General features: G+C 41.9%; 1 protein-coding gene across 1 annotated transcript in view; it reads left to right on the top strand.

Annotated features, from left to right (window-relative positions):
- MYRFL (myelin regulatory factor like) overlaps positions 1-25,842 on the top strand; it is a 133,328-nt gene that overhangs the window by 32,313 nt on the left and 75,173 nt on the right. Inside the window, exons 4-10 of the mRNA XM_068273651.1 lie at positions 1,556-1,796; positions 6,367-6,458; positions 7,778-7,928; positions 9,248-9,443; positions 17,494-17,570; positions 19,770-19,880; positions 19,964-20,054. Of these exons, the coding sequence (XP_068129752.1) occupies positions 1,556-1,796; positions 6,367-6,458; positions 7,778-7,928; positions 9,248-9,443; positions 17,494-17,570; positions 19,770-19,880; positions 19,964-20,054 (959 nt within the window). The remainder of the gene's footprint in view (positions 1-1,555; positions 1,797-6,366; positions 6,459-7,777; positions 7,929-9,247; positions 9,444-17,493; positions 17,571-19,769; positions 19,881-19,963; positions 20,055-25,842) is intronic.

Below are 25,842 nucleotides of genomic sequence, written 5' to 3'. Positions count from 1 at the left end.
GTTACCCACAATGCACACTGCTGAATATGCAAATTATCTCCTTATGCCCCTGAAGCCAGGCTTACATCCAGAACCGCTGGTGTATAGAAAACCTATAGCGTTAAAGTTTACAGATCCACAACAACCCAACATACCAGAAAAGTGAGCATTGTATTCTAATACTACTATTATGGTCATCATATAGAAACTGTATGCAAGCTATTTTTTAAAGCGTAGGTTTCTTTACACTGGATATCTTTAACCAACAATACTTAGTACCTTCTTGGTTTATTTTAATCTTTACATCTAAAGTCACAACATTTACTGATTAATGGTTCCCACATGGACAACCGCAAATGAGTTTGGTATGACTTATTTTAATGAATGATTTATGTTCATGAAAAGTATTTTCTGCTGATAGCAAAGTCACACACTCGCAGCAAAGACGTTTTCCTTACCTTCTGGAGATAGAGGCACTATGCAATAACTTCCTATTCATATCTGGCATCTCTGGGACTGTGTAACAGGTCAGCCAGAAGCTTAGATTACCCCTTTTTAGTACACATAGCTTTGTTTTGCTGCCGTTTACTTCCAGTTCTTTTCATGTGTTCCCAGATGCCAGTAGCGCTACATGCCTATACATTAGATCTGTTATGCATGCTTTAGTGGTTTATACTGTATATAGGATGAAATGAATATGTATACATCATACAGTCCAAGTGTAAAGAAAGCCATGCATCTGGAAATGTCCATAAATGGGAGTTCAACTTTTTTTGCCAAATGAGACGTTTGAGAAAACAAAAATTTCTAATCAATCATAAATTAAAGTGGATTTAAATATTTATGATTGTAATTGCAATCAATATTACGATCAAATTGCTGAACCGCAATGTTGGTTTTTAGTTGGCCAACCGTTTTGTTGATCATAAATTGTATAGTGTATAGCCAGCTTTAGGGTAGGAACACACTAGGCACAATCGCATATGCGTTTTCCACTATGTGCTATGGAACACGCATATGCGATTCTGCCTAGTGTGTTCCTACCGGTATACGTTGGCCCCGTTCACACTGCACGCGTTTCCAGCCGCGTTTTGGAAATGCGTGCAGGTGGCCGACACGCACGACATCAGCCATTGCATAGAGTGCAATGTCTGATGTTCACACTGCATGCGTTCCGGACCTGTGCGGTCCGGGAACGCATGCTGCACGCATTTTTTGTAAAAACGCATGGCTGTCCCATTCACTTTTCAGTGATGGGATCAGCCACACAACGCTTACGAACGCGGATGGCGTGCGTTCGTACGCGTTGCGGTCCGCATGCGTTGCGGTCTGCGTTCTGCAGTCTGAACGGGGCCTTAGCATTGTATTTGACTGGATACATTAGTTTATATGTAGTAACATTTTGAAGGGCAAGTAAAAAAAACAAAAAAAAAAAACACCCAAATATGGCTCTCAACCTTTTTTCTGTGATTACATTGACTAAGATATTAAACAGAAGTAAATTATAATTTATTTAGATGATGTAAATTAGTGTCTCCTCGTTGTATGCTTTGATGAAGATTGCTTTCTCTTCTAGGTTTAAATCACACTTCCTGCTGGCCAAATGGTTATCAGCCCTCCCATTCTACTTCCTCTTCTGGTTCCTGCCGCTACCTGGAGAGGTCTACAAACCCTGCATCAGGAGTGCAGCCTCTCAGCACTTCACAGGAATGCTGCATGAAAATGAATAGTCACGGAACTTCATGGAATAGTTCCCCTACTTCATCTTGCATGGATTATAACTATTCATACACCCCACAGAGGTTATCCCCAAACAGGTTACTATTGTAAATCAGTCACTATCAGTATATCTGCCATTATATTACTATTTTAACAAATACACTTCAAACCTTATTTCATGGATATATTTTCATGCAAATTTTGTAGGACAGATCATGAATTACAATGCACAATGTTTTGTGAACGGCACATAGATCATTTTTGTATGACTTATTTTTTATTACCTGATTGGCACAGGAAGTCGACATTGCAAATCCAGCCAAAGTCATATGGAATTTGGTTAAGGTGCCCATACACTTACTCGATTTCACGCCGATACACAGCAGATTCGATCACTGTGATCGAATCTGCTGTGAAATCGATGCGCAAACGCTGACCGATCAACCGATTTCCATTCGAAATCGATCCCGTGATCTGTCTGAGCGGAAAATGTCACTCGATCGCCTGGGGGTCGGGTGTGCGTCGATAGCGGCATTCGAATAACCGACGATAGCGGCAATACATTACCTGTTCCGCAGGCGCGTGTCCCCGCTGAATAGCAGCCTATGGTTTCTCCTCCTATCCAATCATCACTCACATGATGTACTGAGTGAGGAGCTTTTAGAGGACAACAACAAGTCTTTTGTTGTGAAGCTGATCCTGACCACCCCCTTCCTGAAAGATAAGGCAAGCTCAGGTGTTTGCTCTGGGCAGAGGGAGAAACTCCCACTCCATTAGCAGCACTTTGTGGATAGATCTCTGGATCATGTAATTGACTATTCCAAAGAGAATATCTACATCATATGTGATAATTGTGTAAGGCCCCATTTACACTTAATCAGTTGCTCTCAGTTATAACTGAAAGGACAACTGATTTTCATAGTAATGCCCATGTTTCCCAATGGCTCACACTATACACGCTTTAACTGAAAGATTTTTCATAATGCACTGCTATGGCGAAAAAAAAATGCGTACCAACTGATTAAGTGTAATCGGTTTGTAGGTTTCATAGTCACCGTTGCAGGCAATAAAACATCTAGGAAAGTGAACCAGGTGGTTAACATTGCCCTGCTGGTTGGCAAGTGCAAAGGAAAGACCAAAATATTATTCAGGCAGGGAACACACTTGTCTTTCAGTTTTCTGCGCACGTTTTTCTGCGTACTTTTTCTGCACACCAAGTGTGTTTCTATGCAGGAAACGCACGCGTTTTTTCACAGCAGCTGATGTAATTGATAGAGAAAACTGACAAAATGTGCAGTCATCATGCAGAAATGGCCTCAATTCACTAAGCTTAACTCCTGTCTTTAATAACTCTTCTGAGCTGGGAATATCCAAGATGGCGCCGGACTCAGACGCCGCGGCCACAGGGCTCCGGACTTTTTTGTTTTTTTTCCCCCTGATCCACCCCTGCTGTACTTGCCCGATCTCCTCTTTCTATCCAGGGAAGGAGCGAGCATTGCGTGCTGTCTAGCGGCTGCCCAGCGGTTCGGGGATGTCGGGAGCTTCGCACTACAGGGTGACCTGTAGCAGCCGGGGGGCAGGACGGGCGCCATGCAGCCGAGCGTTGCTCATTGCCTGCGCTGCCTCCTTCGCCAGTCCGCTCCCGGTGCTGTCCTGAAGAGGGCCTCCGCCGGCATTGTGTCTGCCACTGCTGCACACTTCGTCAGCCGGCTCCACCATTGCCACCAAGGCTCTGGGAGCTAGATGTCTGCTGGTCCGGGGCTCTTGTGTCGGCTCCTCCACGTGGGCGGCCGGAGGATCGTCGGGTGGCAGGCATCCGTCAGCCTGCTCCACCTTCGCTGTGACCTGCAGCCCCCGGAACAAACTCTGCAGCCTGGTCGGCAGATGCGGGTGGGTCCTTGCTGCCGGCATGCCCCATCCCCGGATCGGGGGTCAAATGCGGTCCATCTTTTGGGCTGCACGGGCCCTCCCACGTGGTCCCGCCAGGCGCTGGGGGAGCTCTGATCCCTCCTGAGCGGTCCCATCCTTTGCTCTCGGAGCATCGCCACGTGGGGAAGAGACGTTCCTGCTCCATCTACAGGACCACAGTTCTACAGGATGCTGCCCCCTGAAGCTGCTCCGACCAGTGCAGGCAAGTCCTGGCCGCACACAAGTAGCTCTCCATCGTCGTGCTGGACCAGTACCAGCCTCTGTCCAACCTCTGGCACGGTAAGCCACTGATCCCCACCGGTCCCAGTCCTTAATAGCCCAGCATGGTCCCCAGGTGCTCTCCTCCACCGCTGCCAGAGCCACAGCACCACAGATACTGAATGCCCGGGTTCCTCCATCATGCCAGGTCTCCTGCGCCCACAGCCCTTTGTCGCTCTCTAGGCCTCCAGCCCAAGGCCATGGACCAGGCCGCAGCCACCAGAGCCTCTACACCAAAGGCACATAAGGGGTACCAGAGGCCATATGCTCCATCATCAAGCTGGGTGCCCGCAGCCCCTCTGTTGGACCTTATACTGCCAGACTGACCGACCGCACTGACTAAGCCACAGAAATGGCTAATGCCCGGCCATTGGGACATGCAACTAGGCCACCAGCCACCTACTGCACTGCCGCAACCCGCAGGGACTTTTTCTTTCTCTTTTCTTTTTTCTCTCCCTCTTTCTTCTCTACTATCTCTCTACACTACTTTTTCTATAGGCATTCTGGAGGGCATCCGAATAGCTGCAGAGCTGTTGAGAGCGCTGCAGAGAAGGTAGCGACTCCACTCACATAGCACTTGGATGTCCCCTCTGGACCATCCACTATGTAACTATGTAACTAATTATTATGTCCCCATGCACTGTGTACTCACTACTAAATGTAATGTACATTACTGCTTGTGTTTTGCTGTACCATCACCGACCCTGTATGTGCCAAAAATAATTCCAGGTACAACCCGTTGTACTTGGCGAAATAAATGATTCTGATTCTAATTCTGATTCTTTACAGTTATCACCATGGTGATATAATTGTGATAACTGTAAAATAGCTCAGAAGAGTTATTAAAGACAGGAGTTAAGCTTAGTGAATTGAGGCTGTCAGTTGTTTTTTTTCTGCGTGTGAACAACATATTAAGTGTGAACTTGCTCATTGATTAACATGAGTTCTCAGTTTTTCTGTGCAGAAAACGCGCACGAAAACCGTCAAGTGTGTTCCCTGCCTCAATTTTAATAATAGACCTGTGGTGCTAAAGTAGTTATGTTTCTTTAGCTTTGAACATTCTGTTTATGGTTTAATCTCAAGTAAAGAAAAGTACGTTTTTTTTTTAAATCTCCTGCCATGGCTCCCCATTGGTTCATTGACTGGACCAGTGAGAATCCTCCCCCGATCAATGGACTAGTGGGGAGCCGTGTGGCAGATTCAAAGATGAAGAGGTTCCCTACGTAATACTACGGCGGCACTTCAATGAACTCTCGTATTTACTAGGTGTTTCTTATTGGTCAATGAACTGATCAATGGGTTCCTTGCTACTGAGGAATACCAATAAATGAATAATGTAAAATTTGAAAAAATAAATAAATGAAAAAAATAAATAAAAAAAAAAAAGCCAAAATACTGAAGACCGCCCCATGCTTGGCAACTTGCTCAGAAATCACCAAGTATTTTACTAAAAGAAAGCCTACAGTAGTTTGTTCTTAGCAATTTAACATGCTTTGCCAGGCTAACTGTGTACAGACATTAGAAGCAAGATGCTTGTCAATTGAATCACATCTTCAATGAGAGACTCTGGAACTATAATTGTTTAAAAAGGAACGTGTGTCTGTGTGTTTTCTGTGTGAACATATATTTTCATTGTTTCCTTATGTAATAATTTGCCACAAAAAGACCAATATGACACATCTTGGGTCAGTGTTCTCTAAATCTGTATAGAAAGTAATGGACAGTACATTTAAAGTGAATCCGAGGTGAGGGTGATATGGAGGCTACCATATTTGTTTCCTTTTCAATAATACCAGCTGCTTGGCATCCCTGCTGGTCTGTTTGGCTGCAGTAGTGTCTTAAGTACACCAGAAACAAGCATGCAGTTCTGACAGTATTATCAAACACCTGATCTGCTGCATGTTTGTTCATGGTCTATGGCTAAAAGTTTTAGAAGCAAAGGATCAGCAGGACAGCCAGGCAACTGGTATTGCTCAAAAGGAAATAAATATGGAAGCCTCCATATAACTCTCACCTTGGGATCAATTTAAAGCAAGTCTGAAGCTAAATAAAATAATAAAAAAAACCAACAAAAAAAACAACAGATATTTACCCAAGGAAAGGGAAGCTTCTAGGTCCTAATGAGCCGTCCCGGTTTTCTCACGGTTCCCGCGTACCAGTGCTGTATCCCGGGTTGAAATCTCCCACCACAAGGAGGCTTCGGAGGTCTTTGGGAGCCCGAGTGCTCCCAAAGCTCCATGCTGTGCATGTGTGAGCGTGCGAGGCAGTGTGCTCGTGCATGTGCAGTACGGAGCGACCCGTCTTCGGGAGCAGGGGCAGAGAGCAGTCTTCAATCGAGCGGTCCAAGACTGCTAACATGAAAGCCAGCGCAGGATGATGGGACCAGAAAAAGAAACAGGAAGGCGCTCTTTAGGACCCAGAGCCTTCCCTCTCCTTATAGCAGTATTGCTCAGTGATTGTATTTATTTTCATTTTTTCAAGGACTGCACTTTCCTCATCCAAGAAAAGGAAATATTCTCAACTGGAAGACAGGGACAACTGGCAGCAAACATGGAATGTCGATACAAGACAAAGTAATTTTGCATTATTTTAAATGAAATCAGCATAAATTGTTCACAAAGAGGATGATTTATTAGGATCCATGCAAAAACTGGAAAAGAGTATAGATCTTACGCACAACGGCCATACAGAATGCTAGTTCTATTGAGCAACTGAAATCTCATGGGCTGCTTGGACAATCTGCTCCATGTTTTTATGCACCGGCCATGATAAATTGGCCTCACAGTTCTGTTAAAAAAATGGCGCTAGAGATTTAGGCACGCCATAGGCCATAATAAGAATTACAGCTATAGGGGCTCTCAGACAGTAATTTGGGCACAGTCAAAAGACCGAGCCCAAATTACTTTAAAAACAGCATAATTCAGCCGGCAGCTGTATTCCGCCTTTCCCCTAAGTGCATGGCGGCCGGGAGGGGGAAAAGTAATTTACGCCACTGAGACTTTTGCAGGAGCAGGGTGAGCCGTTTTTTAGCTCACCCTGCTTCCTAATTTCCCAGTGACAGTTTTGTATGTACACTTCATAAGGTCCACTCGTTGAAGGGTATGCTTGGAGTATGAGCAGAAAGACATAATGTTAGCGCACAAGCAGAGGTACAGCTTATATCACATTGCACTACTCAGTCCTACTGCTTTCTATTGCCAGCATTTTGTTAGTTATTTTCTCACTGTTTATGTAACAATTCAAACTCTGTTGCTTCAATTTAAAAAGTATCACTGCAATCAGATCTCTCTGAGCAATGTTTTCTACAGAGTTTGTCTTGGTTATGAAACTGGAGCAAAACAACTTAGAAATGTTCCTCCTCGCAGCCAATTAGATCCCAATCTTCCTTTTACTGGTGCAGGCACTTCTAGAAGTTTCTGGCTGTACTCTGCTCTATCTAAATATTTTCAGCGGGATATCTGAAAGCATTTTAACTCTGAATAGTTATGTACTTTTCCAAAATCTCATTATAATTCTTCCTATAGAGAATTCTAGATGCTACTTTTAGGGACTTGCCATCCCATAATTATCAAAATATTTCTTCTAAAAAATATGATGTACAATAAACCATTTGAAGAGTTTGGACTTTGCAAACAGTATTAGTAAATTGAATATTTTGTGATGGAAGAGGTGCAGTAACAGATATAAATAATGGAAGAACCTATTTTTGTATGTTTATTCACACTATGAATATAAAGCACTGTGCAAAAAGAATAGATAAATGTTAAAGCGTAACTAAATAGTGGAGCATTGAGTTAATTGTGAGATTGTATTTGTTATACTGTATAGCTATGATAATATAATACTGGTAATTTGTTCCGGACCTTTGTTGAAGCCATTGTTGTCATTGTAGCACCATCTGCAGACTGTGTAATGGATGCTCACGACTATGAAAGTGATGGGCAAGGTGCTCCTCTGATGGATAAAAGTTACCAGTCACTGACATGGAAGCCCTACCAGACAGCACACTGGGGTACTTTATACAATACCCTGTCTGAGCCAATGTAAGTCTTCTTCTGTTGTAGCAGTTGTACCTTGCTCCTTAATTCAGCTAAACAAGTTAAAAATAAATAAGATAGTAATGCATACTTTGTTCATTTGTACACAACAGTCTGGGGAAATACATACCGGTGGTTAGTCTCTATAACTAAAGGGAAAGTCCACATTTGGTATAAAATTGCCATAAATATAGACTGGTGCTGTATAAGTCTTTTTTTTCCCCTTCTGAGTGAACCCGAGGTGAAAATAAACGGATGAGATAGACACTTATATTTATCCTCCTACTCCTAAAATGGCGTTTTTTTAAATATCCCATGTTTTTATTTTATTTGTAAACATTTATAAACTAGATTAAATGTTTTATGGTCTCTGCTCAATGGCAGTCTATTAAGTTTCCAAGAGTTAAAATAAATGAACTATTGGCCTTTTTCTATCTCTCCCCTGCCCTTAGAAGTTGTATTCTGCCAGGATAACTTTTATGGCTATAATTTGCTCAGTGAATCTTACTATATTCCCGACAAGTTACCAACAAGACAAGAGCTGTCGCTTGCATGTCTGAAAAGCAACTCTTTCAGGCAATAAAAGTAAAACAGCCTAGTTACTAATATGTTTTGCATTCTACAGCCACATCTCATTTATCTCATCATGTCACATGTCACTCCGGATACCCTTTAAATATAATTTAATTAATATTTTCTTTATATTGCCATATTTCCTCGAACTATAAGTCAACCTTGTTTATAAGTCGACCCCAATGCTTGACTCACTTGAAGGCAACTGAGCACCTGTATGGAGGGGGGGGGAGTTTGAGGTGAGCATCATTACTTACCTACGGGATGCTGTTCCTCTCCTCCTGGTCTGTATGGGATCCACCATCTTCTCCAGCTGCATTTTCAGCTTCCCAGAGAAGTTGCGCATGCGTCTGCTGCTATGCGTGCCACGTTTTTTTGTCTGTGGACGTGGGTACAGAGATGTTCTCACATTTACTGTGATGCATAGTGGCCGGGGGCAACTTTGCCGGGAAGTTGAAAATTTTGCAGCCGCAGTCCTTTTTAGGAGCACTTCATCCTTGCTTCTTGGTGGGCAGTTACTACTAACTGAAACTTCAATTTCTTATGGCAGAGGACTACTTTCAGGTGGCAGTAGCAATCTGCTGTTTTGGCATATTTGTGTGAGGATGTATGGGGTTGTGATTGTCTAGGAATAGATGAGAACAAGGATAGTGCAATGAACATAAATCCAACCAGCCTCTGCTTATCTACAGTGTAACATGCACATGTATAGATCTGAATGTGTCCCCATAACAGTGTACTCTTTATTTCAGTACTACTGTGGGATACCAAGTGATCACAGACAAAGGGTTTAACTTCTCAACTGTAGACGATGCCTATGTTTGCCAGAAGAAAAACCATTTCCAGGTCACCGTTCATATACGGGTCCTCGGGAACCCTAAATATTTCAAAACGCAGCTGGGACTAAGTCCAATTGAGAGTTTCTCCTTGAAAGTATTTGGAGTCAAGGTAAGATGCTTTTTGTAGCTTTGTATTTGGGTACTGTATATAAATATGGGGATAATACTTGCAAAAAGTTACTAAAGAGGGAAATGTGGTATTATGAGAAGCAGGGTGCAGCCTTAGGTTTCACAATGATCGGAGAAAAAACTAGACTTTGGTGCCCCACCCCCCCAGATTTCTACCACCCCCGCCAATAAAAACATGATTAGGATTACATTTACATAAGCACTTTATTAAAAACACTATACAAATGCTGAGTAGAGTGTCGCTTTGCCCTCAATACAGCCTCAGTTCTTCATGGCATGGACGCAAAAAGATTTTACAGACATTATTTTGAGATTCTACTCTATGGGAACGAATTCTGCAGCTCAATCGTACATTCATGCCATGAATTTATGTTCTACTACATCCACAATCATTTCTAGCCTGGACTGCTGACCCAAGGCAGGCTGCATCCATGGATTCAAACTCTGATATTAAAAAGCTGATATAACCATCTGTGTATCTGAGCAGAAACTGAGATTCATCAGACCAAGCTATGTTTTTCTAGTCTTTATAGGATACATGAGCCAGAAATAATAAATGCTGATCTACTTACCTGGTGCTTCCTCCAGCCCCTTGCAGTCTCTGTGTCCCTTGCTGCAGATATGCTGCCAGCCGCTCTTCTGGGGTCCCCTCTATAGTAGTCGCTGACTTGGCCAGGTAGGCGGTTTCTGTGCAGAACATAGAACCCGCGCATAACACTACCGGCCACGTGAGCTGGGCCTCGTGTGGCGCACATGCACAGAAGCCGCCAATGTATTTTAAAGATGAAAAATTAGGAGAAAACTCAGGAGTAAAAGTTAATTGCATATGGGCCCATGGTGTTTCTGTCTGCAGAAATGATTTTCAGTGGATGTTTTTTTATTTTTCCACACCATTCTTGGTAATTTTTAACCATTGTGAGTGAGAGTGCCAGAAAATCAGCAATTAGAGATGTACTCAAACTTGGGTTTAATCTGGAACCAGCAATTGCACCACAGTCAAAATCATGAACATAACATATTTCCATATTCTGGTGTTTGATATGAACATTAATTTAACCACTTTATGCCATGCATTGAAGGGTTACAATGGGCACAGGCACATGCTCTTGCTGTCATGGTGCATGTGCATTTGGGAACAGTGGACATTTGTAAAACATCCTATTTGCACTAATTAGTGCATAAATAGATCTTTATTAAAGTCCATTTTGCAGGAAGTGGCTGAGCTCTTGATCTGTAAGGCAGGGAACACACTACATGCGTTTTTGCGCGTTTTGCCGTGAACGGCAAAACGCGCACGATTTTAGAGGCTATTGAAATTAATAGCCTAGCGCAGGAAACGCTGTGCCGCATGCGTTTGTGCGCATTTGCGTTCGCGTTTTTCTCCGCGTTTTCTAAACGCACAGTTTTCTGCTTTTTTCCGCACGTTGCATGGCAGTACATGCCATGCAATCGCATAAACGCGGAAACGCACGCGTTAGACGCGACCGCAAAACCCGGAAACGCAGGGGAAACGGCCCTGCAAGTGTGTTCCCTGCCTTACTGCATGACTTTCTGCAATGCAATGCAACCACTTAATTGGCTAATTGGATTCCTGCTTGTGCAGTGATCTGATCTCAGAGCCACAACACTTTAACGTGCCTCTCCCCACTAGAGCTCCTTCTTGAGATTTGCCACCTGCTGGATGCAAGCAGTAAATGTTAAAGCAAACCTGTTATCAAAGAAGGGTAAGATTTGGATACTTACCTACTGTAAGTAGTGGGAAGCACTACATAATTCCCTCTGTCATAGCCTTACAACTATTCTTTATAACATTGTGACACACATACATCCGTGCTAAAAAAAATCTTTTACTTATTTAATGTTATTGACAAATCTCTTTCCATATGGATTTCAGCCAGCTAAGAGTTTCCAAAGCTGACAGTAAGCTTAAATTCTATTTTTCTGCAACCGTGGCAGCAGCACTCGCTGTACCCTGTTGCCATAACACTGTACATGAAATGTCACCTGGCTGCAGGAGTAATTAGCTGCACAGGGCTGGAGTATGTGTTGTTTATTTTCAGCACCTGGACTAATCCTCTGATTAGCAGAAAGCTTCCACACTCCTGTCAGGCCATTTTAGGAATGCTGTGTAATTGTGTCTTAAGCTGTACAGCATGTATACAAAACCGTTAATCCTTGCAAAGTATTACGTTTTTCTCAAAAATTCACAACAGGTGTTAGAAGAGTGCTACCTTATACTCTGACATATGTTAAAATATAGATCCTTCATCAAGAGCTCTGCAAACACGGCTTCTAATTGCCATCGTGTAAAAAGCTCTCAGAATGGAGTATTTGTGGCACTGGTCTTATTGAATAAAATCGAACTTATATCAAGAGTAACCCGAAAGCTTACCCTTTTTGTTTTAAAGAGGAACTTTAACCAAGGATTGAACTTCGTTCCAATCAGTAGCTGATACTACCTTTTCAACGAGAAATCTATTCCTTTTCTCAATTAGATCACTGGGGAAGGGGAGGGGAGGGTGCGGGACTGCATGGCTGATATTGTGGTGAAACCCCTCCCACAGTGTAATGTCATGACCAAGGTCCTGACAGTTTGCTGTGTGTGAACCTCGGTGCATTGTGGGAAACTGCGTCTTTTTCCAACTGCCAAGCAAGCAATATCTCCCTCTTTGCATAGAACTTGCAGTAACAAACATTCCGTACAGATCATCTGGCAGAACTAAAGATGTCACCACCTGTGATAAATTTCAGAATGTTAATCAGGGAGAGGAGAGATTTCACAATGGGTAAACAATGACTAAATAATCTATAAATGAATATTGTAAATAATAAGCAATTTTATTCATTGTTATTTTCACTACAGTTCCTCTTTAAGTAAATTATATCATCCTGATTCAAAACTTTTTAATTACAACACAACATCCAAAGGAGTCTTGAAAGGATGTTGGCTAATTTATGGCAGATAGATAAGACCCTTTGTTTACTCAACCACAACTATCACAGTTGAGTCTGAAGAAGGCTTGTTAGCCAAAAGCTTTTAAATGGTATCATCCTGATTCAAAACGTCATCCTTTTATTGATGGCTAACGTGGTGTAATACTCTACTTCCAATATTAGATCTCCCTTGTTGTCTAATGTCAGAAGCATGCAACAATTGACACCAACAGATACAAAAATGTCTATGGACGGAAAGAGCGGTTTGTTCATTGGATCTGCTGTGACCATACACATTGCAATCTAGCTTTGTAAAAAATGTACCTAACATGAATGAGGTTTTAGGGTTTGCAGGGTGTTCAGGAGTATAGAGGTACCGACAAGGATTTATAAGTGCTTTTTTTTACTTACTGTATTAGTTCAGCTTCACTTCTGATCTTTAACAGAAGTTGACATGTTCATGATCCTAGCTATTGCTGCTACTTCAAATTTGTGGACATACTCTAACAGATATAGCTAGAAGTTCTTTCTTTTAACATTTTTAAGATGAGTTAAATGTGCTAATAATTTAAATCGGACCCAAACTAAACATTTTTTTAATTCAAAATATTTAGTTGCACCACTCTGACACATACAAAGATAAATAAACACTGCTTCAAGCCTATGAGCATTTCAGTGCATGCTTTTCACCCTTCTCTTTTCATAACTAGGGTTATACAGGTGGCAGCCATTACTTCTGAGGTTTTAGATCATTGGTGTGTTTTTCATCAGCTACCCTCCCTCACAGGGTGTCGTCTATGTGAAATCTCCCACAAGCTGAGATCACCTCCCCTGTGATATCATCAGTAGCAGTCTGTGTTTTGTTTTTGTTTTTTTCATCTCCTTCACCAGTCTGCCAGATTCTGCCCCGGCAATATGAAAGGAAGGAAGAGGTTCCTCCAATAAATGCAAATTATTTTTATTTGTCATCATGCAGCTGAAAAAAGGCTGCTATTTATTATTATAAGTTAGAAAATAGATTTTATTTCTTAAATATTGTATTTTTTATTTGGGCCCACTTTAATTCTTCAGCCTCTTAAAGCAAGTCTGACATTAGACTTTTTCATAGAATAATTTGCTAACTGGGCATCACGTTGGCATAGTGGTTAGCACTCTTGCCTTGCAGCGCTGGATCCTCGCTTCAAATTCCGGCCAGGGTACTATCTGCATGGAGATTGTATGTTCTGCATGTGTCTGTATGATTATAGTTAGGATAGGAATGTGAGCTCTTCTGAGGGACAGTTAAGTCAAGACAATATACTCTGTACAGCACTGCGGAAGATGTCAAATCTATATAAATACTAAATAATAATAACGGATATTCCTCCAAAACACTGCGCTCACAATTTCAACAAATCTTTCTTCCAATGATGTCACTCAGAGAAAAACAAAAGATGCAACATAGCGTAATACTGTATTAGTATATTGCCTCTTCCCACATCACCCAGTGCTGTGAATGATATTCGTTGTGTATCCACCACAATACAGGGTCTCACAGATGCTCACCATGAAGTGTGGCTGCCAGACAGCTATAAAATCCTCCAAATGTAATCAAGTGCAAGTCCAAATCAAGATTTATTGAAATTGTGAGCGCAGTGTTTTGGAGGAATATCAGAATTTGCATCTTATGCTTGATGACTGATGCTGCGATCCAAGTTTTTAGTTAAGCAAAGGACTCTAATTTTGCCTTTTGGGACTTTGATTGTGTGAGTGCACAGATACATTGTATTATTGGAATAATAATAACTGCTGTAGCTCTGAGGAGAGTCACATAATCCACTGAGCAGCCTATGGAAAGCGGCAGGCCTTTACCTCAGAGTGCAGAAGCTTACTGCTTCATCGTTTTCAGAAATAAAAAGGCAGGTTACTTATCTGTAAATACAGTATCTTTGCATGGGCGGGCTGCTGATATTGAAATAAGAACATCTATTGGAAGTAGTAAGGACACTCTGTCATGTAGACCACTTTTTATTTTTGTGAAGACCAACAAAGTGCATTTTCAAGTCAACAATATAATATCTTCAGTAAAAAAAAAAAAAAAAACCTCCTTTTATTAGTTTAATGGAAATGTGAATTCACCTTTCAGTTTCATGAAGATATTATGCTACAGGCTTTTTCAACAGTTTTTTTTTCATGTAATATCCAGTTAATCCGCACACTCTGTATGAACCAAGTTCAAAGTTTTAATCAGAATATCGTGACATACGCCATTCCATCGACCAACGATTCGTTTCGGGGCCACGCAGGGTCCCCTTAGACAAAGGGGACCCTGCGTGGCCCCGAAACGAATCGTTGGTCGATGGAATGGCGTATGTCACGATATTCTGATTAAAACTTTGAACTTGGTTCATACAGAGTGTACGGATTATCTGGATTTTACAATTTGATATTTCTAATCCTGCACCTCCATGGTAGGTGTGCAGTTCCCTCGTGGATCTTGTTTTTTTCATGTAAGGTATTGCTAGTGGCAGAGAGAGTGCAATAAGAAAGGGGACTTAACCACTTGCCGACCGCACGCTTATACCGTGCGTCGGCAAAGTGGCAGCTGCAGGACCAGCGACGCAGTTTTGCGTCGCCAGCTGCAGCCTAATTAATCAGGAAGCAGCCGCTCGTACGAGCGGCTGCTTCCTGTCAATTCACGGCGGGGGCTCCGTGAATAGCCTGCGGGCCGCCGATGGCGGCTCGCAGGCTAAATGTAAACACAAGCGGAAATAATCCGCTTTGTTTACATTTGTACGGCGCTGCTGCGCAGCAGCGCCGTAAGGCAGATCGACGATCCCCGGCCAATCAGCGGCCGGGGATCGCCTCCATGTGACAGGGGACGTCCTGTCACTGGCTGCACAGGACGGATAGCGTCCTGTGCAGCCCAGATCTCCCGGGGGTGGCAGGTAGGAGAGGGAGGGGGAGGATTTCGCCGCGGAGGGGGGCTTTGAGGTGCCCCCTCCCCCGCAAAATGCCAGCCAGGAGGAGCGATCAGACCCCCCCTGCACATCATCCCCCTAGTGGGGAAAAAAGGGGGGCGATCTGATCGCTCTGAGTGCCCTTTGATCTGTGCTGGGGGCTGCAGAGCCCACCCAGCACAGATCACCTAAAACAGCGCTGGTCCTTAAGGGGGGGTAAAGGGTGGGTCCTCAAGTGGTTAAAGGACCACTATCGCAAAAATCGTAAAATTTAAAATACATGTAAACATATACAAATAATAAGTATGTTTCTTCCAGAGTATAATGTGCCATACATTACTTTCTCCTATATTGCTGTCACAGTAGACAGTAGAAGTCTGACAGAACTGACATGTTTTGGACTGGTCAATCTCTTCATGGGGTATTCTCAGCATGGTATTTTTAAAGACACTCCCTGAAATGGATTTATAAAAAGCTGCTGGCCAGCCTGCCTGCTCGCTACACACTTTTTTGGCAGTTGGACAAAGCAACGGACATTCACAAAGTGCTTTTGAAAATAAAGAAAACCCTAAGAACCCCCATGAGGACATGGGCTAGACCAAAACATGTTGGTTCTGTCAGCTTTCTACTACTTACTGTAAGTGACAGCAACATAGGAGAAAAGTAATTTATGGCTCATTTAACTCTAGAAGAAACATACTTCTTGTCTGTATGTGTTTATATGTATTTTAAATTTTACGATTTTCGAGATAGTGGTCCTTTAAGACAATCATCTAAAAATGCAAGTAACATTCCTAGTGCAGGAACAGCAGTCATGGTATAATGTCTATACCTATGCTAATTTAAAAGGCACACAGGCCTCGATTCATAAAAGTGAGTGCGGTAGTTCAGAGAAGGACAGGAAATTACCGCTAGCAGTGAGGGTTTTTGCAGTGAATTCATTAAAAAAATTCCGAGTGCGAGGTGATTGCGATAGCAGTCGGTAAGTGTGCGGTGTGGTGCGGGAAGCTGTTGGTATAATTTGCTGAGTGCGGTAGTTTGTCGCTGACTTCCTAATGACAAGGTGCATGCTGGGTAGAAGTGGGCAGTTTTAGACACATGTGACTTATTTATTATAAATTTTATATATATATATATATATATATATATATATATATATATATATAAATATATCCTTTCGATTGTAAGCTTCCTTTAGATTGTAAGCTCGCAAGGGCAGGGCTCTCACCCTTTTGTGTCATGGAATGTTATTTTAATTGCTTGCACTCTGTTGTACATTTATACATTTTAGTCATCATGTTAAATTTGCTATTGTAATCATCAGCTCTGTATTTTGTAAAAGTGTTCATATATGATGTATATCATTGTCTGTATCATTATGTATTCCTTGTTTGTTTTCTTACATTGTACAGCGCCACGGAATATGTTGGCGCTTTATAAACAATAATAATAATAATATATATATTTATTATAATATTTTATAATTATTTATTATTATCTAACTCTGTGCGATTTCTAAAAACCTGGGTGATACTACAACCACCCTTCCTCTTCTGTATCCATAACATTAAGTTCAAAGGGCTCCATTTGTCACCTAAAATGCTACTGTGTAGAGCAAACTCGCCAGGTCTTTGTTGGCGATAACATCCCCCTTTTTTTTTTTCATGAATACACTTCATTCAGTTTACCGACACAAACAAGGTTTACATTACCGCACTATGAAGGCCTAGGGACAAAAAGCTTATCCGCCAAGCTTTTATATTGCCCTCTGATGTATTTATACATGTTAATTAGATCCCCTCTGAGGCGTCTTTTCTCTAGACTAAATAAACCCAGTTTATTTAGCCTTTCTTGCTAAGTGAGACCTTCCATCCCTCGTATCAACTTTGTTGCTCGTCTCTGCACCTGCTCTAAAACTGCAATATCTTTCCTGTAATGTGGTGCCCAGAACTGAATTCCATATTCCAGACGTGGCCTTACGACTATTTAACTTGTTGTCGATGAGTACTCCTAAGTCCTCCTAAGTCCTTCTCCAATATTGATGTCCCCATCTGTATCCCATTTATTTTGTATGGTGCTAAACCATTGGTACGACCAAAATGCATGACTTTACATTTTTTTAACATTGAATTTCATCTGCCATTTATGTGCCCATAGGTTGAAGCTACGAACCAGACAATCACCATTGAACAGTCTCAGTCAGATCGCAGCAAGAGACCCTTTAATCCTGTTAAGTAAGAAGCACCTTTTATCATAGTTTTCACAGATATGATGGATGCTCAGAACAGCTGTTTTGTTGTGTAATATAAAGTGTAAACTTACCTCTCAGTGGGTGAATGTTATGCATTAGTGTCCTTGCTTTTTTATCTACTTTTTATAGTTCTCACTGCTTCATATATCAGATTCAGTCAGATTCCGACAGTTTAAGAAGTGACATACCGTGTTTCCCCGAATTTAAGACCTCCTGTTAAAATAAACCCTAGCATATACCGGTATTTCGAGTATACTCGAAATATAAGACATCCCCCTAAAATAAGCCCTAGTGACAGTGGGCGCTAGGGTCCTGCTCCCTTCAGCCAAAGTAGCTCCCAATCTTGATTCTCCAATGCCTATTGCCTGATTTCTGTGCTGATGCTCTGCCTCTGTTACTGGTACAGAATGTGCCTGCAGATCAGATGCTGTGACTCTGGTCTGACTCCACTGGCTGCATGCTTGTTGCAGGTGTGTGACTCAAAACAACAAAAGCCTGAAGCTCAGGATGACAGCCAGGCAACAGGCATTGTCTACAAAGGAATGAAGATGGCAGCATCCGTATTCCTCTGACTTCAGGTTCCCTTTAACTCTTTGTTTCATAAATGCCCAATGCTAACCTACCCTTTTGAATAAGTCTAATTTACAGGATCCCTAACATACGTTGGTCCTCTAATATATTGCAAATGCTTACCCAGTGTTAACACTGCCTTATGCAACTTTAGCCCCAGATACTAGCAATGTTTTATCAGGAGAGATAGTCCCAGTTAATTGTTGGGCATACTTCCGTGGTCAGGTAAACAGCTCCTTATTTAATACTGCAGCGCTTTGCCTGGCATGTCACAATTATTGTGCAAGCAATACACTACCTTTATTGCATAGAGTGAACAGGTCCTAAAGTTTAAAAACCCAGTGTGTGTCTGACCTGCTCTGGGCACTGCAGCATTCAGCAATGTTCTCTCTCCCTCGTACCTAGTGCTGGTTGTGTGTAATAACCCAATCAGGAGAAGGTGAGACACACACACTGCTGATTCCGCTCACCTGTATACTCTGTAAAGCCAAGCAGGGACTGGGGAGCACAGGACGAGGATTCCATGACGATGACGTCGTCATGATGGGCCAGTGGTTGTTCATTCGGCGGGCATTCGTAAGTTGGACTCTCTTGCTTGCTGGTGGCTTTAACGGCATTTTATTGATAAGGTGTGAAAATATCAGAAAACTGAGGAGAAAAAGGTTAATTGCATATGGGCCATTGACTTTTCACCCCATTTTTTTGAGAAAAAAGTGCTTCTTATGGTCCGAAAAATATGGTACATATTTGTTAAAATTGTATCTAAGATAAAAGCTATTCTATTGCTGACACTTTCACCACTTTTTAGAGGTTATTCCACCCAATTGAGCTTACAAGTTACTTTGGTTGGATTGGTTCACCATTCACAATGGTTGACACACAGATCTCTGGGCATCAGTACACATTATTACTACAACCAGTAGCTTGTTATTTTGGTACTTGTGTATTATCACATCTGGAAAGTTTGGCAGTTTTTTGTTAAAGTTCTGTTTGATCCCCTAGCCAGATCTAACCATTTTTGGAAAGCTGAAAGTCCCGGCTTTCCTTGGCACTGGGTCCTGAGTCAATGCAATGCCTTACTCCCAAGTTAGAGGGGGGGGGGGGAGGTTGGGGGGGGGGGTCCCCTGCACTTTTCTGCAGAGAGCACAGTGGTATTGAGTCTCCTGCCCATACCGGTAAGACAGAGAGGAGACGAGGGTGCATAGCTGCGCTGCTCCTTCATCTGTAATGAGAGACCCAGGGCACCTGACATAAGTTTTGAAGACACAGATTTATGCTGCGAAGGAAGAAGACGACCTACCGGGTGTGCTGCTTATTATCATGTCGTGTTCGTCCCATACTTCTGTAATTGCACTTTCTGCAGCCAAGTTAAGGGGACATCCCTCCTTCAAAACCCCATAACTTTGGAACTGAGCATCATACCGACTCGGGACCCGGTGCAACAGAAAGCCGGGACTTTCAGCTTCCCATACATGGTCAGATCTTCCTGGGGAGCAAACAGAACTTTAACAAAAATCTGCCAAACTTTCCAGATGGGATAATACGGAAGTACCGTTATTTTATGTGCAGTTTTATTTAAAAGAATACAATAAAAACCTCTGTTTCTCTATAGGGTAAATTTGCCCCCAGACCAGGTCACTAAAGTAACACTGGGAAGGCTACACTTTGGTGAAACAACAGCAAATAACATGAGGAAGAAAGGAAAACCAAATCCAGATCAGAGGTACAATGGATGGCATACACTGATGTATAGTATTTGTATTTATTCATATTAAATGTAACACACTTCTCTGGTTATTTCTACAGGTATTTCATGCTGGTGGTAGGTCTGTATGCTGTCAGTAATAAAGAGTCCGCTCTGGTGGTAGCTCATGTCTCTGAGCGGATCATTGTGAGAGTAAGTATGTAAGCATGTAATGCATATGGTTGACTTTGAGAAGCCATGCCAGTAATGTATATAGAATGGTGTAATTGATCAAAGGTTGCTTTTTACCACTAACAAGGAAAAGGACTTCATATGTGCTGACATGATTCAGTCTGGTTGTGGCAATTCCTGTGATGTTCATCTTCTTTAGTCTGCAGACATTGCAGAGCGTGAAAACATTCAGAGGTTTCTGAGGTCAGGCATCCCAACCATAGCTAATGGCACCATTTATTTACCAGCTGTGTGCTTATGTTGCCTTCTGTACAGCAAAAAGCAACACTGCTTCCATTATCTGTTGTCTTCAGTCTGTGCCAGGCCTAAAGAGAATATTAATAGGAAATACTGTAATTCATCTTTTAAAGAGGAACTCCTGGGAAAAGTTACAATCAATCCATTCAGTCGGTATAGGCAGCGTATCTGTTTACATTAGCATTGCTTTTATTAACTAGCCTAATGCAAGGTAGGTCTCCCTGAAATCCTAACATGTTTATTAGGTTACTTGGTGGTCCAGAGAATATGTAACTTTACCGACTTTCTACTATCATTTACCCAAACCCAATTCTCACATTACCCCTCCCTTACCTACGCCTAACACTAATTCCACCTCCCCTACCCACGCCTAACACTAACTTTCCTTCCACCAACGCCTAACACTATCTCCCCCCTCCCCTATCTATGCCTAACAGAAATCTTTACCCCCTACTTATGTCTAAAACTAACTTCCTATCCGCTATCTGCCTAACATAGAGTCCCCTTCCACCAATGCCCAACACTAGCCTTCCACCCATAGCTATCGCTGCTATTCTCTGTCTCCCCCCACCAATAACTAACTCTGCTGAGGGCTACTGCCTCTAAATGGAGTTCAGCTACATAATAGCCGTACTCTATATCAAATCCCCACCACTTCCTCTGCTAAATAAAACTCTGCTAATTATGGAAGCCGGAGTTCAGCTATTCTATAGCATAACTCCAGTGCCCAGCACCAGTGAGTACGCAGACTAGCGACAGCAACCTCCATTGAGGTACACAGAGCTTCCGGCGAGCTTCCGGCGGGGGGAGGAGGAACGTCGGCGACAGCTTCCGTCATGCCGCTGGTCCCTCTTCCGCGTGTGTACGCGGAGGGACCTGGCGAGGAGCTGTCGCCGGCCTGTCGCCCACACGCTCACGTGTGCTGGCGACAGGCAACATTTGCTGCCCGTGAGTATGGGCCATTAGGGGACTCAGCAGGAAACCTCATAGGGAACTGTTCTACAATCACAGTAGCTTCCTACAGCATCAAGCATTGTGATTGGCCAAATAATGTGGGCGTAGATTACTACAACCTATTGGAAACCTAGCAGTTCAAGAAGGTGCCATACCTATGAGGTTTCTTGCTGTGTTCCTTAACGTGAACTAGCATCTACATTTTTTTCCATTCAGTTGTTACACCTAAACTAACACAGTTCTTTGACTTAAGCCTAAATACCAACTCTTAATGAACCGTGGTCTAACTCTAACTGTAAACTAAAAACAGTAACCACCTCCAACCCAAACTATCTCAGACCTTCCTAGCAGATACCAGTGCTAACTACCTGTTGGAATAGTGAGATCTGGTAATTATTTGGACCATATTTGGACCACAGATATGTGCATATGAATGTCAATATGGGTTTGTTTTTTTGTACACTGTCTTCCAGTAACACTTCATTCAATAATGCCAAATGCAATTACTGATTTCATTAAAATGCAATTTAACCAGAAAAGAAAGACTAGAAAGAAAAGCCTTTCATAGGAATGTCTTCTCATCATGAAACAAAGGGAATGGAGTTTTCCTGGCACCTGCGTAATGCTCATGCATTTATTAAATGTGTGACTGCATGAGATGCCAAAAATACCTTCACTGATGATGAGTTACTGCCCATCCCGTGAGCTAGACCCTGTTATTTCCCATCACATAGAGTTAATCATATCAGCACATGTGAATTCTTTTCTCTTGTGTGTAGATGTGAAGTCATTCATTTATTTCACAATGGTCTACAGCTGTCAGACTGACATTACATATTGCATTACGTTAATCTTCAATTAGCTTTGAACTAGAAAGACCCAAGAGATGAAAGGTGGTAGAAATGGACCACATCAGGGGCTGTCTGGATAGCTCTGCATGAATTTAAAAGGCAGCTGTGAAGTCATCCACTCTAGCGATCCACAAACACCCTAAGCTTCAAAGCAATAAATAAATAGACACATTGGCCTCAATTCTGGTAGGGTTATCAAATAAATTACCTCATGTATGGTAATATACCTCATCATGAGGTAATGACATTTAGCAATTCTGGTAGGTTTTAGTCATGTTTTACCTCATGAGGTAAATTATGAGGTAATTCGTGAGGTTATTTGCATTAATATTACCAAAAATAGCCATTCTCATGGAAATTAGGGAGCATGTTAGCACATAATTTACCGATCAGTTTAATGCTGGATACACACAGTGCGTTCGCGCGCTCGATTTTCCCGTCGATTCCCGTCGATTCCCGTCGATTCGTTTATTTCCAACATGTCCGATTTGGATTTCGATGGATCGTTAGGTCGATTCGCATGCAAAGTATGCCGAATCGACCTAACGATCCATCGAAATCAAAATCGGACATGTTGGAAATAAACGAATCGACGGGAATCGACGGGAAAATCGAGTGCGCGAACGCACCGTGTGTATCCAGCATAAGACCTGCCTGTACCTGAAGGTAAAGTAAATTTGTGTGCATTTTGCAGTTTTTAGTGGAGTTCCTTTTGCTCTTTTAGTGTCGTTCCTATCCAGGCTATGTAATAGAAAAGAATAGTAGAAATAAAACTCCAAGGGCTTGATCCACAAAAGAGTGCTAACTGTTAGCACGGGCGTTTTGGTTTGCGCACGATCGCGAATTTTCGTGCACAATTGAACGGGAATTTACGCGCGAAATCATTATCGTTTTGCGCGAAAACGATAACGATTATGCGCAATAAAATCGCATTTGCGTGCGAAACCGTTCAATTGCGCAAAAACGGCCGTGCTAACAGTTAGCACTCTTTTGTGAATCAAGCCCCAAATATTTACTGGATTTTTTTCTATAAGGGATGCCTATAAACATACTTTTCATAGGTTGCTACATAATCAAATACACATTCCCCCCCTCAAAAAAAAACAACATCTTCCAAACACTACCCTAACTTATAGAAGACAATTAAAGACTACTATTATTTATTTACTACATGCTTACCCCTGAAATACCTCATGCTTTACCTCACTTTATGCATTACCTCAGGTTTTACGCCATGTTTTACCTCATGTTTGGAAATGGAGAAAAATCTTACAGAATTGCTAAAAAATTAGGAAAATACCACATAAGGTATTTTACCTACAAAAGAACATTTATCTCACATAGCTACTAGAATTGAGGCCATTGTGTTCAATTCACTGAGACCTGTTTGATAATTTTTTTTCCCGGAAGTAAACTACAGTTTACGGTAAAATGTTGTTTTATTTTTTTTTGTAATTCATCGATATTTTACTGAATGTGGGTATAATTCAGTAAGAGTTGAACGTTTTACACTATAAATATGGATCTTATTTAAGACATTTTAAAGGACAACTGTCACAAAAATCTTAAAATTTATGTAAACATATACAGACAAGAAGTATGTTTCTTCCATAGTAAAATGATCCATAAATTACTCTTCTCCCATGTTGCCTTTACTTACAGTAGGTAGTAGAAACCTGACAGAACGGACAGGTTTTTTGACTAGCCCATGTCCTCATGGGAGGTTCCCATGTTTTTTTTTAAAGCACTTAGTGAATGGCAGTCGCTCCGTCCAACTGCCAAAAAAGTGTTTGTTGAGCAGGAGGCTGGCCAGCATCTTTATATAAGGGTACGTTTCCACTAGTGCGGTGCGGAATCACCGCAGATTCTCCGCGGATGAATTCTCATGCAGGAGCAAAATCGCATGCGGTTGTATGCGAATTTTACCACGAATTCGCATATGATTTCGCATGGATGACTCTGTGTGCGAATTTAACCATGGCAGTGCCTGTGTGCTTTTTCAAAATGCATGCAAAATCGTATACAAATTCGCATGAAAATTCAAATACAAAAACGCCATGCGAATTCCCTATTAAATACATTGTATGCAAATCGCATGTGGTGTGTGCGGTGTCCGAATTCGGATGGCTCTGCTGTGCAGATTTTTCCTGCAGAAGAAAACGCTCCGTTTTCCTGACAAGTGGACACAAGCTCATTCACTTTTATTGGTTATGCGAATTTGCATGCTGGGAACGCATGCGAATTCGCGTTAGAGGAAACGTACCCTTAATCTTTTTCAGGGGGTGTCCTTATAAAGAATAAAGGCCATGCTGAGAATCCCCTATGGAGAGATGGACTAGCCCAAAACCTGTCGGTAATGTCAAATTTCTACTACTTACTGTAAGTGACCGCAACATAAGTGAAAAGTAATTTATGGCTCATTTTACTCTGGAAGAGAACGTCTTATTTATGTGTTTACATATATTTTAAATTTTAATATTTTCATGACAGTGGTCCTTTAAAGTGAACCTCCAGACTAAAAATCGACGCAGCACTGAAAAGGCCTGGTGTTTCTTTAACAGTTTCACAGCATCAGAACTTTGTTTCTCTTATACAAGCCTCATTTTTAGTTGCACAGAAGAAAACTGCCCGGGCATTTTTCCCCTGATGCTGTGCAAAGCATGATGGGATTTTTGATGTTGTTGTTCTCGTTCTGCTGTTTTGGTGCAATTTTTTTTTTTTACATTTTGAATTTGACATTTGAAGCCTAGTGTGTGCAGCTGGGAGGGGTGATCAGGACACAGGACAGTTGGAACTGTGTCTCATGCTCTCTGTCACCTCCTTTCAACCAAAAAGATGGCTGCCCCCATGACAAAGATGGCAGCCCCCATGAATCACAAACATTTGCCTGTTCTTTTAAAACAGGGTGGGTAGAAAATTATATTACCTATCTATTCTAATTAACATAACTAATGTAACTTAATGACAGTATGTTCGTTTAGGCTGAAGTTCCCCTTTAAGCACATTTTAGTGAGCTCATACTCCATCACACTTCCGTATATACATACGAAATATTAACATTTTTGTGAGCTTGCATCTTCAGTGCACTGACGTGGCTGAATACATGGTGTGGTTATACTTCTCCACTTTCTGCTGACAAGTGTACACAGGAACTTAAACAGCACTCTTGAACCTTCCGTATCCAGTTGTACTTGTAAGGTTCATTGAACCCTATTAATCAGCAGTTTGAAGTGTAGTTGAACATCAGGAAAGTGCAGAAGAAAGCAGATGAATAGGACGTGTTGCTTTCACCTGCAATGTAAAATGTACTCTGCTATGTCATTAATAGGGTTCATTGAACTTTACTAGCAGTCCAATCACCTCTCCGGGTACTTTCAATGCAGCCAAGTGCAGGAGGTGGGAGAGAACATTGTAAGGTGCATGCCCTTTCTACAGCTGTGTACAGTACAGGGAAAACTCTTATGGGCCCTTTAATCTACTCCCCTTTTGTTATGTTCATGCACAGTAAAGTGTGAAGTAATCCGTTTGTAGCAGGAATACTAAACCTTTCATACTATCAGAATAAGGGCTTGTTCACACTATGAGCGCTTTGAGTTTTTTTTTTTCTTTTTCTAAAGCGTTAGCGTTTTTAAAAGTGCTTGTGTAATGAAATCCAATGTGAGTGTGCTCATCATGAGCTTTTTTCCAATTGCAAACGCACTGTTTTC

The sequence above is a fragment of the Hyperolius riggenbachi genome, chromosome 3 (assembly GCF_040937935.1).
Source record: "Hyperolius riggenbachi isolate aHypRig1 chromosome 3, aHypRig1.pri, whole genome shotgun sequence".
Lineage (NCBI taxonomy): Eukaryota > Metazoa > Chordata > Amphibia > Anura > Hyperoliidae > Hyperolius > Hyperolius riggenbachi.
This window is presented reverse-complemented; position numbering and strand designations above follow the sequence as displayed.